Raw genomic sequence first — 16007 nt, forward strand, 5'->3', positions numbered from 1 at the left:
TTATTTATGTCATTTTACCCTCTTACGTAGGAAAGATATTTTTTCTAAAAACAGGGTCTAAAGACTCTAAGTCTCTAAACGGTATTAATTTTGATTGTGTAGGCAACGACAATCCTGTTATAAATCATTATTTCCTTGCAAATAATTCTATAGTTTAAACCTCTCATCACATTATAAAATTAAAAAAAAAAAAACGTAGTTGTACTTTAATATCCCATAATTTGAGAAAGTCGTCCTTTTTTAGCCTTTGAATTTTAAATAATTGAAATTTAAACCTTCAAATTTTAATTTATTTCATTTTGATCAAATTATTATTATTATTATTATTATTATTTACTAATGGTGGTAATGGTTAAAAAGTTCTTAAAATGCAAATATGTAAAATTAGATAGTTTAAATTGTAACAAATTAAAATTAGAAAATCTAAATTTCAATAAATTTGTAAAAATTGTAGTTTAATATTGTTCATATGGGTTGGAGCCATTATCCATTTTTAGCCAGAAGAATCAGATTGGATCAATGCAAGCAATTGAAATTTGAAGGCATAAATTCAACATTTAAATTTGAGAGCCGAAAGTGCAATTTCTCATTCGTGTTCATAAGTTTTTAGGATCATCTTAGCATATTTTAAGAACTTATTTGTTTTTTATTTTAGAACTTATTCGTTGTTGATTTTGTTCACAAGAATTATTTGTAATTGCATTTTAAATCCAAAGATTAATAAGCATTTTGGTCTTTCAAATAAATTATAACATGATATTAAGCTACAAATAAAGTTAAGCTACATGATAAGCATCTTTTTTCTTTTCTTTTTTTTTTTTTTTTTATAGATCCATTTTCTTAATAAAATAATAATAAGAAGAACAATAATAATAATAATAAATAATTTAAAAGTAAAGAAAAAACTATATTTTAGCCCTCTCAGTTATCTTACATTTTAATCTCTTTGGGATAATTCATATATAGCTACTATCGGTATCGGTGATAACTTCCAATCTCAAAAAACCCCTCAGATTGGCCCTAAGCAATTTTTTTTTTTTTTTCTGAAGTATCAATTTGATATAATAAAACATAAACAACTCATACAACTCTTTCATTCACAAAAATAAATAAATAAATAAAAGATAAACAAAACCAAAAACAAAAAAAAACAAAAAACTCATATAACTCTTCCTGTAATTTTATTCTATTTTAGTGATAATATATATGATTAACTTTGCCAGATTTATTAGGAAAAGTTGGATGATTAGACTAAACTTATAAGGAAATAATAATTTAGGAGGTAATTTGATAGGTTCTGTCGCTTGGAAGACAGTGCAAAAAATAGTATTAACTGTAGAGGTATAACGTAGTTGCCGTTGAAAAAAATAAACTCTCCGTGCTTAGTACGATAAACTCAACAAACAAACAAAAAACCCTACTCCATCCTGCAACGACACAATTCATCAACAGGCCATAAATTTCTCCAAGCCCAATCCTGCACTGACTGGACAAAGAAAGCCAATGGATCATCCCAGCTCTTTATCCAACCCACCAAAACAGATGTAGAATCAAAAGAATTACAACCATTGATTCTTCGACAACTATATGATGCCCTTTTTTTTTTTTTTTTTTTTTTCATCAAACAATTATATATGTTGATTTTTTATTATTACTATTATTTTCTCTTTGTGAATAACAATTATATATGTTGATGATGCTGATAAATATATAAATAATTTACTGATTGAATCTCAGAAATTTTGGACAGAACATGAGACAGATGATAAACCAGACCTTACAGGCAGTGGATAAAGTTGGAAGATTAGATTTTTTTATTTTTTATTTTTGTGCTTCCAAACAATACAGATTTTCAGGTAGTCAAATAGAAAATATACTTTTCCAATCCATATATCGTTGGCAACTAGGCCCATACATTCCTTCAAAATCTGGGAAAGTCCAGAATTGGCATATACTACAAAAAAAAAAAAAAAAAAAAAAAAAGAATAATATACTTTACATCATGGCTCATAAACCAGTCCGTGAAGAAAATTGACAGGAAAACTGAGATCTGATGACCGGCATGTGTATGTATATATATATATATATATGTATACCATAAAAATAATAAATCATTGCATTATTATTGGGCCTATACATGATTGGAACATGTTGCTTAAAACACGCTGAACTTCTCCAGAGCTGTGCTCACACTTCACAAGATCTACCAACGACGGAAAGAATTGCGAAATGTACCTTTTGAATGAATCCTTTTCTAAACCACTCAATACCTGCAATGCTGTGACAACCAAAGCGGTTCTCGCCGCCAATTCTTCCTTCTTTGCAGAACCCAAAGGAAGAATCCAGTGAACGACAGGCTGATTAACCGGTTTCTGCTGCGAGGAATAAGTTCTGGTACAGTTCAGGTATATCTGCAATATTTTTTCACACACTGCAACAAGTTGAGCTTCTATGTTGATCTCATTACAGAGCAATGGGCTATCCACAAGTAGATTTTGGAGGAAATTGAGATAACTCTGATACGACTCATTCTCAAAATGAACCATGGGTGGAGCACTGAGCTCCAGGATTGCACACACTTTCTGCAGCTTCTTCTGTAGGATTGTCTCAGAATTCAGTTGGTGAGCATGCGATGCAATAGAGGAAAATAGTTCAAGAAGGATTGAAGTATTTGCTACTGACAAGGACTGAAGATGCATTGTATGCAAATCCGTAACAACCTGAAAAGAAATGTAGATGACATTCTGTCACAAATCAACAGAGAAGACATATCTACATGAATCTTGATATCTGCTAAAAGCCAGCGGAATTTTGCTAGCAAAGTTGCAAGTTAATGCACTGAATCATAGTCATCTAACACAGGATAAAAATATACTTATGCAAGTCATCTAGCTAGCGATGGCTTGTGGGTTTCTAAAGACATAATCAAGCCTCATATTCCCTATTATTATAAAATTATGTACTACGCACACACAGATGAGTACGCAAACAGAATCACACCTCTGTAGAAATTTCAGGGTGATGTTCAAGGAATAAAGAAAGAAATAAGAGTCTACCAAACTTTGTGGAATTCAAGGCGATGTTCAAGAAATAAAGGCAAAGCTTTTAGACTACGAAACTTCACCAACATGTGTAATTCATCAATTCATATCATACATGCAAGCAAACGATGGTGGATGAGGAAGAGAACCTGTATAATGAGAAGCTGCATCGCAATATGACTTTTCATTCTCGAAACCACATATGCTGCCATTTGCAGATTATCATCCTCAAGATCATCATTTGTCAACCCATGATCAGACGACATTTCCACATCATTATATGATTGAGAAACACCAGGCACGTCAATGTTATCCATAGTTCTCAAAACCTTCATGAGTCCAGGCACTGCCGATGTTGCTGCTTCCTTCAAGGCTAGAAAAATCTCTCTCCAGTCATCTTCAGAAAATTTGCCACCCAAATCACTAGTCAGACGCATCAATGCAGCAACTCCAGTGCTAGCTGGACCCTGAATAGGACTTCTTATGAGTCCTGTCAGTATTGATATCACACCAGGTAGATGAGGCCTCACTACATCAAAAAAACTGTCAAATAGATCTAGAAGACATTCTGCTGCCACTGCAGAAGTTTCAGAATCCCATGTACTTCCCTCGTGCTGTGAAGATCTTGAAACTGGAGAATATTCATCATCTTTCATAGGTGTCTCTCTCTTGTCAAATGCGCAATCAAATAGAGGGAAAATAACAGTGCTGAAAACACCAGTCCAAAATGTGTGTGAGAAAAGATGACCATGATCCTTTAGAATGTTGAAAAGAACTTCCAAAGAACTCTTCCTGATAGCTGATCTTGGATCAGATGCCAGTTTTGCCAAACCTAAAAAATAACAATGTTAATTTTGTAAAATAAAAGATGCATCAGTGTTTGAAAAGTATATGACCACGCAATAATGCTAAAGAGACACCGAAGTCTTAGCTATACAACTGTTTAGTTATCATGAATTGATTTTTCTGAAATGATTTAAATTCATTTTAGTTATGTTCTCCGTGTTACATCAATTTTCTCTCTCACTGATATATTCTTGAGATACTCTCCAACAAGTTCATCAATAATATACCTAAATATAACTATAACAATGATATTTTTGTTATTTAAAAGAGATAAACCAAATTGACTAACTTTTAATACTGTTTAAGTGACAAGAGACTGCAAGACTTGTATATTTATGATAAGAGACTACACAATGCAATAAATAAAAAATTTAAATGATGAATTTTAAATAAACTAAAACCTAAATGGTAATTATGAAAGACGATTATTAAAGAGGAAATTTAAGAAATTTAACCAAGTGAAAAATCAAAATAAAGAGCATTTGCATGCACTTTAACAGCACTCAACCAGAAAATAGAAGGAAATTGATAAAGTCTAACAACAATATGCCACCAAAGGTAAAATAGAATAACAAAAGTGGATTCAACTGGAAGACTATAACTATGAAACCTCTTGTATTATCTCCTTAAGGCTAAAGAGGAGATTCCAAATGAATGTGAAATGGGTTCTGTTGTTCACCAAGCACAAGGTTAAGCAGTTCAGCATTTGCTAGGAAGATAGCCTTAAAAGCCAATCACCTGTAAGCAAAGGAAGCCAATAGGATGTACTATCATCTTTCTCTGTTACAGTCTGTACATCTGAAGCATCCTCATTTACAACCAGATTGAAACCATCAACCTTGCTCTTCTCATTGTAAACAAGTCCTCCTTCTGCAAGTTTGACTGCACAAAAGCGGAGAAAAGCAATGGCATTGAGGCTAACATCACTGTTGAATCTACTAGTTGTGAATGTTATGAGGCATTTGACACAATCAGTGAAAGTTAACGTCTCTGTCTCAGTTATATAGGGAAAATATTCTCGCACTATCTTTTCCATGGTCTCAAAGGCCAACAGGACTATATTTTTTCGTTCATCAGCAGCAGCAGCCGTGAAAATCTAATGAAAGAACAGAGTAAGAAAAAAAGTGAATGAGAAAGAGATGATCCATAAGCTGACAACAAGGCATGCCAACTAAAGTAGATAGTATTAGCCATGCAAGATACTGATAAACTATTGGAGAGAGCCAGCCAAAGCCAAAACTTTAAGGGTTAAAAATGGATATGCTAATTGTATATACATGCATGCACCCAAACCAAAAATGGAACAGGCATCTCAGATATTCCCCCCTTTTTTTCTCACCAATCAATAACCTTTTTGAAAATCAACTACTTACATCTAGAAGTCCTTAATAAAATTTTGAAATATTGCTTTATCAAGGACCAAGAAATTTATCAACCCAGCATTTATATGGTCAAAGACAACATACCATAAAAACACTTTTCCATCCAGATTTCACATTACTGACACGGCTTAGCACCATTTGTGAAATGCAACGAACAATCAACTCCCTAATTTCTGCAGAGCTGCTCTTTTGCATAACAATCACAAATGGTCTCAAAAATTCATTCTGAAAGTTGTAATTTGCTAGTTCCTCACGCTCCAAGAATTTCATAGCAAGCTGACGTAATGAATCCATCACAAATATGGCAACTGAGAGATTTTCTGACAAGCCAACTGAAACAAAGAAATCTGAGAGAACATTCCATATACGAGACCACACTAATCTGATGCGATTCATATTGTAATGCCTGCAAAAGAAATCATCTCATTATTATAATATACATCCTACATATTTCTGTTCAAATGAAGTTGCACGACTCATCATTAGAAAATTTTCCTCACAAATATTTGGGGGGCAGAGAGAGAGAGAGAGCACCAAGGAAGTATCTACTAGGAAAAATAAATCCAAACAGAAATCTTGCAATGGATCATTTAATTGCAGAATTCCAATCTGTTACCATTACATTCATGCAACAAAACTCTGAAAATGAGAGAGAGAGAGAGACAGACAGAGAGGGAGAGAGATCTTACGCTATTTCAACTATTTTTGTGAGGCTAAATACACGAGGATCTGTTGGAGATTGCAACTCAGACATGGCAACTTTAGACAAGGCCTTCACAAAAGCCACTATTGCTTCACTGTTCAACCTTTGACTATGAGCAAATACATGATTCAACTCAAAGTTCCCAATTTGATCCAGCAAATTCAAGTTTGAGATGAAGTTATTAATCTGTACTGGAGATACCAGTCCAGAAGTGTTTACTCCGCTACTTGTACTGTCATACGAACCCCCACGGACAACAGCCATTACAGCTGGATTCTGAAGAGTTCCTTTCTTCTTTAGAGATGGAAAACCCATTGCTTTTGGTACCTTTTCATCTGTTTCAACATTTGATACAGTAAGAAAGGATGCATCAGGTGGTGCACCCTCTCCCAACAATTGCAGATGCTCTATTCGAGAAAGGCATGTTAATATGTGCTCCCATGCTTCCTCAAGATAATTGCCATCTTCAATGGCAATTGTTATTATTGCCTGTCAAAAGGAAATATCTGCATAAGAGGAATACAGGACACTGCAAATGGAATGGACTTACTAGCACAATACAAATGATACACACACACACACACACACATATATATATATATATAGAATGTAGTTACCATACAGTGTCTTAATCAAAGGGTACCATCCTAATAACTAACTTATCATTCCTTTCATGTTACCCATTATATGACCAATGAACAAGGAAGATGCATAACAATATCATCATGCACAAGATCCAATCAGCTCAGGCAATGTGGTAAATACAGATAAACCTATTCTTTCCTAATCTGCTATTCAGAAGCAAATGTATCTGAAATGAAATTGAGGAAAGCACAGTTCCCTTTTCATTATTGTTTATTTATAATACACCAACCTTCACAGCATCAACATTTTTTTGCTTCATATCTGCAGCACAATGAAGATAAGTAAACTTGGCCATGGATGTGACAAATGCATCTCTTTGAGTTTGCATGCCCATCACTGCAGTAATATGAACAGCATGTCGAAATCCCTGCAAACATTGAGAAGTAGCAAGCCTGTCATCACTTTGGTCAAGTGTCACACTAAATGCAGCCAGCATTGGACCCCAGCAAACCTCCACCATAAACCTCAATATGGCAATATCTGTAACAGCATGATATACAGACCTACAACACCAAACAAGAGTGACAATTCAGTAGTTACAAGACCCAGCATAGATGGCAAACAATTGAAAATATCAGCTCTCCCAAAATGATCAGAATAAATTAGCTGCCTAAGACGTGATTAAGTTTCATAACAATTACCAGAACCTCCTTGGATCTGGCTGTATAAAAATTTAATATAATGTATAACAAAGGTAAAGTTCAAGTGTCAACTGATCTGTAAACGAACACCTCCAGACACCCACTTTGAGGTGCCTCATCAATATTGAAATGAGAAGACCACCTTTACTAAAGACATGTAAAATACATGAATACAACTTTAAAAGTTAATCTTTCAGTGCCTAGTATCTTAACTTACTCTGACTTTCCTGACTTTGCTTTAAATTGCTCCTGAATATGTCTTATAAGAAGCCCATTGGCACCCAATGCTTTTTCTTCAGTCTGCTTCCAAGTCACCAGATTGAGGATACCATCTAAGCCCAGTAATTTATTAATGCTATTTGCCTGCTTGCTCTGTGGTGCAGAAGGTTCAGCATTCATCTTGATTTCATTTTTAACAATTTGATCATAAAGGGTGCCAAGATACTCTTCAGGTAAATCCTTTCCATCATCTATTCCACGGTTATTCCTAATAAAGTCAGCCTTTGTCATCTGGATGAACAACAATTGCAGGATAGAATTCAGATAACAGTCAAACTCAATTTTTAATTCATATATTACAAAGTAATTATCTGCAAGCAGCAAAATTGAAAAGACATAACAATTGCGAAGATTTTGTCACGCATCATTTAGAACAAAAATTAGAGTGTAATCATTAAGACAAACACTTTTATCCCAATCCAGATGCATCATTAATCAACATCCTAAAATATAACTATGCAAACAAGATTCCTACTCCTATACTGAGAAAAACCACACGTAGGAAAATCTAATAAGTAAAAAAAATAATAATAAAAAAAAAACTAAATAATTTCCTTTTTAAATGGATGGTTAAACAAACATCAAAACTAATGTTGCACCTAAAGAAAATAAGTCTAAGAAAGCAAAATATCAACTGAAAAAATGTCTTGCAATTTAAAACTGGAGAAACTATTATAGAACAATACAAAGAACAGGTTCAGAAAGCAAACCTTTTCTTTCACCATGTTATTATGTGCATCTGTGTTAAGCAAAATCACAGAGTAAGCGAGAACATAAGCAGTGTCTGCACTGGTAAACGAACTCGGATTGCATTTACAATAGCGCTCAGCAAACTTCTCCATAATGCGGTCAATCTTCTGTGCTTCTCCAGGTAACCTGAATCCCCGCAGGAAAAACCTTATCGCTTCACCAAAATCCATCCCAATAAAATTGAAGGAATCCACATAAGCATGCATAACTTTGAGGGAAAATTCCTCCCTTTCACCCAAATAGTCACCAATCACAGTTTCATTTAGGCCACTAGTCTTCTTCAGGAAAGAAGCAACCTCTTCAGGAGAACTACCAATTTTTTTGGTGCTTATCAGAAACTCAATGCCCTTTGATGGCTTCCTATTAAACAGTGATATACCTTTCTGCATTAAACCCGGTAAAGTTGTCAAACTACAGGTAGAACCAGAGTGGTTGCTGGTAAGCTGGAACTACATGATAAACTGAATTGCTAGCAAAAAGTAGATAGCATATAAACCAATAAAGTCAAAATAAATTATCATGAAACAGATGAAACATCCGTTTGTGGACGGTTTAGTACACTATGGATTCAGGATAGTTACAGAGAAAATATAACGATTAAATGTTTATTACATAGTCCTTATCCAAGTAAAAGAATGCTCAACCTGCATTTCAATTTTATAAGCTCGACGCTGCTCGAGCGTAGCAGCATCTGAGGATTCTGAATTTCCTTCAGGATGTAATTCATAATCAGAAGTTCCTTCTTCTCCAGGCTGGGTCAAATGGTTCTCTGTTGAAGAATCACTCTCATGGCCCTTGACCAGATCCAAGTCTCCTAGTCTTAGCTGGTCCATCCAAGTTCCCATTGATTTAATGATGCAAACCAGGCATTTAACTGACTCATGCCGAAATGTAATATCTTGTGCAGGAGACAATGTCGTGGTTGAACCAGAAGGAGGTCCTAGAGCAGTTTTCAGAAGGCCATTGACAATCCTGCAAGTATCTGATGGAATTATAAGGGTTTTAATACATTTCACTTAAACACAATTCTGAAAAAGGAATTACACTTAAAAAGGTTGAGCATATATAATTTTGAGTATTCCTGCACATTTTATGTGTTTCCTTAAGCATATATTTGAAAGGGGAGAAAGCAAAAAAGGTTTGACGCATATAACTGGTTCTAAGTTCTGCATATCCATATGCATATTGATATAGTATTATTTATCTCAAACAAAAAACTCGATTAAATTATAAAAATTTATTCAATGTCAAAGACTGAAATGACAGAAATTTATGTAAAATTTAAAGTAGAGCTTGAAGATTCAAAAGAACCTACAGACTCAATTTATAAAAGATCATCTATAATAGCTTGAGAAGGTCATATGATTACTGGAAATAGATCACACTTAATATCAAAAGTTCAAAACTTTTATTCTTCTTCTCTTTTCAAGTGGTTTAAAGAGAGAAAACTATATAATATTGCTTTATTAGGAAAGTAGCTTTGGAGATTTCCCTTGGAACAAAACTCCTTATGTGACATGGTCATTAAAAGAAGCAAATGTTATTTACATCCAACTGGAATTCAAACTTTGTGACTGGAGGTTCTTTTAGAAATCCATGTAAATTTATATCTCAGGGAGTTGTTTCTTTTCCTACATTTCTTAGCTGGGAAGAGGCAACAAAATATGTTTTCGGGAAAGATGTGTGGCGAGGCAAGCAGCCTTTTGCAACCACTTTTCCAAGACTTTTCAGATTGTCCAATGTTCATAATGCTCTTATTTCTGTTGCTTATCCTTTTTCCTTCTAATAATAAGAGTATTTGGAATTTTTCATTTAGAAGAAATTTAAATGATAGAGAAACTGAAGATCAGAGTCCCTTGTTAGATGTTTTAGGAAATTCTTGTACTAATCCTTCAAAGCAATTTTTGAAATTTGATATTCAGTTTCTCTATCATTCAAATTTGATGTTCAGTTCTTTGTTAGATGTTTTAAGAAATTAAAAAATTTCTATACAAATCAAATGCTTTAGGAAATTTTTTGATAATAAAGAGATGAGCAGTGAAGATCTCTTTGAGAAAGCTAAATCTTTAGCATCTTTGTAGCCTCCACAAACTAAGCTTTGAAGACTCGCCATTTTCTTTGATTGTTCTAAATTTGAAAGATGTCATGGGCAGCTGATATGTTCTTAGTCCTTATTATTGTCTTAATGTTCTGTTTTTTGTTTTTTGCTGTATTTATGTTTTCAAGGATTTCTCATCCTCCGTTTTACCCTTTATATTGACTTCTATCAACAAAAGGTTGTTTCTTATATAAAATAAGAAATGATAATAAAATAAAATAAAATAAAATACAAAGACAAACAAACAGATAATAACAAAAACACATGTTGTTTTTTAATCTCCATACAGCATCACCCATTACTTTTCAGTTTATTTGGGATTACACTAATCAATTTGGTTTGCAAAATGTAAAGCAACTTGGAACACATTTGGTGTACAAAAGCTTATTTCTTATTAAAAAATAAAAATAAAAAACAAACAAACAAATAATAACAGAAACACATTTTTTGTAATTTCCATATAGCACCACCCATTACTTTTCAGTTTATTTGGGTTTACAGTACTCCACTTGGTTGCAAAAAGTACAGGAACTTGGAACTTGTAGGAGCTATAGCATGGAGCTTTTAGGGGGTGGTGTTTCAGATAACCAAGAAACAACTGAAAGACTGTTTTCCTTTCCTTATGTGACACTACAACATCCATGCTCAACATGTAGAGATATTCTATCACTTTTTACAGCCAAATTGCTTTGGCTTTCACCCTAAAACCTAAGCTGTTGTCCGCTGCGAAATCCAATTTGACCAGTTGATATGTAAATCACAATCAGATTATCAGAATATTACACGACGCAATAACTTCCAAGAACATATGAAGTTATCCTAGGTAAAACTTTTGTTGGAGTAGGTAAATATTCACCTAACCCCACATTTGAACTTTTTTAGACGTGATGCACAATGTTTAGTGACATGGTCATAAATTGCATAACATGAAAACAACAGCATTAGAAGCCAGAGCATTTAGTCTAATTGTGGAACCTTATGCATCACAAACCCACTATGTTCAAGTTATGTAAAGCAGTTGGCATTCATAAAGGTTAAAAGGACTGAACGATTATCATTAACTATTCTCCCAGCAAATACCATACAACAGAGAAGTATTTTTATTTGGCATCAATTCCATTTCAAGCCATGAGTGGATTCCACCATCCTCTTTCCCTCCAAACCTTCATCTAATCTTTTCAATAATGCACTCTGATAGCATAAGTTCCCAGCCCACTAATTTGATCATTGGAAGCTAATTAGACCCTATTTAAAAGTTAGTCAACATCAATACCACTTTACAAACACTTGCTGTCTAACAGGAATAAAATTATTAACTACTAATAACTATTAAAGGTCTATTTTCATTAAAAGCATGGGACATTAAATTTAAAACATAATAGAGAAGCGCAATACCTTTCAAAGATGTTTGGAGAATCCACGTCACAATCATAGTTGACAAAGATGTCAATGATAATCTGTGAATCCTGAGAAATCTTCTCCAATAAGTTGAGGACAGTCATTTTCTGGACAAAACTAGGCTGAAGCACATTCTCAAGCACCCGGAGAACAAGCATGGGAAAAAATATACCAATTTCTGCTTTCAACCCTGATCTAAATTTTGATAACAAGATCATGAAAATAGAACACTGAAGCTGGAAAATAGCCATAACAGACAGTGCACTGTTTTTTAACAATGATAAGCACAGGAACTGCTTGATAGAATTGAGGAACCTGCAAAGAGTAAAAAAGAAACAATTGCTTTCTTCACCAAAGATTTATCATAAGGGGGCAAGCAAGACGTGATAAACTAAAAATGGCAGTAATAAGTACAAAATAATATATGAAACTCTACATATTGTAGCAAGGATGCAAAAGAACGAACCAAGTGTATAAAATCTCCACATGCTCGAATTTAACCAATGTTCAACTTAAAGGAATTTTAAATATAAACCCGCAAGCCAGGATCCACAGTAGTAACACTCTAAAATAAAACCATGCTGTTTATATGGATATATGGCTGACCTCAAATAGAGGCCATATATTTTACAAGCTGAACTACTTAATTAAGAGAACAAAACAGTAACAAAAGGTAATTTTGGAAGAAAAACAAGCAGTATCCACCCCACCCAACCCCCAATCCTCCATATCAGAACTAAAGGTACGTTATATACAAACAATAATATAATATAATAATAATAAATTAGTTATTCATGGCAATTATTGAAAAATGTAAAAGACAATGTAACTGCATAACAGAGTGTGAAGCCTTTTAAACATGAAAATTAGTATGAACCACTAGCATCGAAGATGCAAATCCTAATATAAGATAAATTAGATAAATTAAAGTTAACTACTCTATTTTCTCTTATGTATTCGCCGAAAGCAAAAAGACAGGACAACGGAACAGCGGATAGATATTTTACAATATCCCAACTTCAAACCAATGACAAATAAGATTTCCAAAAGAAAAGGATCAATTCCAACAACAGTGGCCGATTACGGAATCACTCACCTCTCATTGGAGCGCCAAATCGAGCCCCCATTCTCCATGACTACCTTTAGCAGCTCCAACGACAAAATTTTCCCTCTCAACAGAATTTGATCATCAGGGTGCTCCTGCGACGAGAATTTCATGGACAACTTACACAAATTTCTGAATAAAAGAAAGCCATCGTCCCTAATCTTACTGCCACCACCATCACCCGATTCAGCTCCCTCAATCGAATCTCCATGTCCCAAATCTTCTACTTTTCCAGCGGAGCCATTGCCATTTTGCAGTTTGTGCACCGGAGATGGCGTCAACTGTTTAGAACTCCCTTCACTTGTATCTATAATCTCATTCACAAAGTTCTGGCAGAAGTAGATGGAACTCCCTTCGTTCAAGTTCTTATCGGTGAATTCCAGCAATTCATGCACAGAGACCCTCTTTATGACAACGTCCATTGAGTCCTCCTCGACTCTGGTAAACACGATCACCATAATCTGTGCAAGAACCGACTTGGCACAGATCTGATTGGTACCATTTTGGCCACCAAGATACACATTGTAACAAGCCCTAACAATACTCACCAAACAATCACCGCGAATCAACACGCACGGAGATCGAACCGCGGAAAGCAGAACACGAAGCACACCAAGCTCGATCGCCTCCTCACCAAGCCCGCCCGACTTATAAACAGCCTCAACAAGCTTGAACGCCATATTCTGAGGCTTAGCGCTATCGATTTCGCCATGGATGAGACCGAGGGAGAAGAGCTTGAAGGCGCATTCGAGAGCGGGCTCGACGACCTTGGCGTAAGCGGAGCCAATCGCAAGGAGGAGCGGTTGGAGGACGAATTCAGAGTCAGAGAGGCAGAGACCGGACAGAGGCGAGTTTGGATCGGAGAAGGAATCGGAGAGCGTCTCGAGCTTGTCGAGCGCCGATTTGCAGGCGGCAACGAGGTTGGAGTGCTTCCGCCATGCCGCGTTCTTCACGATCTTGTCCAGGGAAGGGCCAAGGACGCGGCCGCAGCGGGAAATGCCGCCGAGGGTTTGGGAGGAGGACATGGATTCGGAGATGGCGGATCAGTGCACGCGAAGAAGAAAAAAAAAACAGAAGATGGTGGTTCATTCACAGATCTAAACGGTGCATGTTGGGCTTATTCATCTGAGGGATTAGATTTTTCCAAAGAAGAGTAAGAGGAAGAAAACGAAGAAGAAAGTGTATTATAAACTAAATAACAATAATCTTATATAATTCTTACTTATATATATCTATATATATATATATCTGAAATTGAAAAAGGCTCTCTTTCTGGTTTGTTTGTTAGGCTGATTGAGTGAGAACGAGCCTGAGGACCGACAATTACGCAATCGTAAATGTGCTCTAATGGGAACCGAAGCCGACGATCATTTTGACACTCTCTGCCCTTGTGTCTTTGTCACGTGAGCTTCTAAATACTGTTTTGTTCATTTATAATTCGTACCCTTCACCTTTTCACATTTTGCCAATTCGGATATTGACTTTTGTAATAATTTTCAAACATAGCGATGAGGGCCTCAAACCCGACTTCTTTTGTTTATTTATTTTATTTTTTCTATAAAATTATAATTGATATAAATAAGTTATTTTATAAGCTTTTGGTTTACTTTTGTTTTATTATTATTTTTAGTAAAAACAAATAATAATACGTTGGGTTTTAATTTTATCTTACCAAAATTTTTTTTTAATAAATTATCTAATTAGTGATTCAAATTTTTTTTTAATAAATTATCTAATTAGTGATTCAAATTTTTTTTTAATAAATTATCTAATTTACAATCTTAAAATTGGCTTTAGATATTTCATGCACAGTTTAGGTGGAAGGCAAAGAAAGTCTCCTTCTACAAAAGTTCAAACAAAGTACAAATAAAGATGCTTAACCACTTAAACTAATCTATCATTATTTTTTTTCTTTATTTAAGTTTTTTTAATCAATTAATTTTGACCACCAATCTTTATATATCATTTTCTTTATATTTAATTTAATATAATTATATACAATCAGAATCAAAATTTATCTTTTCAAACTAAGTTTGATTTCCTTTTAATGTAATGCAAATTTATTAAATTCAAAAATAAAGTTTAATTAAAATTAATCAGCGTTAATTTAACCTTAAATTTCTTCTTGATAAAAGTAACCTTTAAACTAAGTTTGAATCTTTTATTTCATTCCTTTTTATTGCACAAATTAATAACTTAAAAAAATAAAGTTTTAGTTAATATTATCATCTCTTTTTCATTGCTAAATTAGAAAGGGGGATTTTAACACCAAATTTGAACCAAAACCTAAGATTTATCACTAATGGTCGTTTTGCATTTAATTTAAGGAAAATGCATATAGTTCTAATTTTGATCAATTATATATATACAATCTCTAGGGACAGCCGAATGCTAAAAACCATCTCTCTTTAATTTATAACTATACATAGTTTGTTTCTCATAAAAAATTTGGATGGAATTTTGGTGCGAACTCACATTTAAACATGTTACAAGAGAAAATAATAATTTTAGAATTACTAAAGTTATTTATTAAACGATGTGATAGATGATTTAACAATATTTAATTGATTTATTTTTTTAATTTATTTATTTATTTAAAAATTTATTTTTCTATATTTAAATTATATGAATATTTTAACCTATAGTATTTAACATTTTTTATTTAATAAAAAAAATTTAATAAACAATTTGATACCCCTAAAATCACTGCAAGAGAAAAGGCTCAAAAATCTTACCAAAAACTGTAAATCTTGGAAACAAGATATATATATAATTTTGCTATAAAAAAACATAGGACTATATTAATATATATATATATATATATATATAGATATGTTTTTCTCTTAAGTATATATACATATTGCAAACCTTGTCCACAAAAAAAATAATGATAATATATGTACCGATTGCAAACAAATGTTTTATTTTCTGGACAGTTGTTATTATTTGATTTTTTTTTTCTTTAACGGAATAATTTTTTCCTCATTTGATCAATGATAAATTTTATTTTTTCCTCAATAGCAATGTATTTCATTATTATTATTATTATCATTATTATTTTTGCTTTGATAAATGAATTCGGAAATTTTGCATAATTTAAATGTCTTATATAATTTAAA

General features: G+C 33.6%; 1 protein-coding gene across 2 annotated transcripts; it reads right to left on the reverse strand.

The window, feature by feature from the left end:
* Window positions 1-1766: 1766 nt before the first annotated feature.
* LOC107425550 (brefeldin A-inhibited guanine nucleotide-exchange protein 1) lies at window positions 1767-14281 on the reverse strand. 2 transcript variants are annotated; one of them, XM_060820165.1, is made up of 11 exons: window positions 12880-14281; window positions 11781-12098; window positions 8932-9259; window positions 8248-8670; window positions 7476-7768; window positions 6847-7120; window positions 5959-6461; window positions 5354-5675; window positions 4626-4983; window positions 3191-3873; window positions 1767-2720 (listed from the first exon to the last, which is right to left on the reverse strand). In XM_060820165.1, the coding sequence occupies exons 1-11, from the start codon at window positions 13911-13913 to the stop codon at window positions 2112-2114; spliced, it is 5145 nt and encodes a 1714-aa protein (XP_060676148.1). In that variant the 5' UTR covers window positions 13914-14281; the 3' UTR covers window positions 1767-2111. The 2 variants fall into 2 exon arrangements, with proteins under 2 accessions (XP_060676148.1, XP_060676149.1); XM_060820166.1 differs by lacking the exon at window positions 12880-14281 and having other exon boundaries at window positions 8932-9269; window positions 11781-11949.
* Between the last annotated feature and the right edge of the window lie 1726 nt (window positions 14282-16007).

Source organism: Ziziphus jujuba, chromosome 9 (assembly GCF_031755915.1).
Source record: "Ziziphus jujuba cultivar Dongzao chromosome 9, ASM3175591v1".
Classification (NCBI taxonomy): domain Eukaryota; kingdom Viridiplantae; phylum Streptophyta; class Magnoliopsida; order Rosales; family Rhamnaceae; genus Ziziphus; species Ziziphus jujuba.

Excerpts from the sequence above, each read along its gene's own strand:
- LOC107425550 (XM_060820165.1), bottom strand. The coding sequence starts at position 13,913 with ATGTCCTCCTCCCAAACCCTCGGCGGCATTTCCCGCTGCGGCCGCGTC. Across the intron at positions 12,099-12,879 it reads ATTTGGCGCTCCAATGAGAG|GTTCCTCAATTCTATCAAGC; the intron begins GTGAGTGATTCC and ends TACTCTTTGCAG. Across the intron at positions 7,769-8,247 it reads ATAACATGGTGAAAGAAAAG|ATGACAAAGGCTGACTTTAT; the intron begins GTTTGCTTTCTG and ends TTGTTCATCCAG.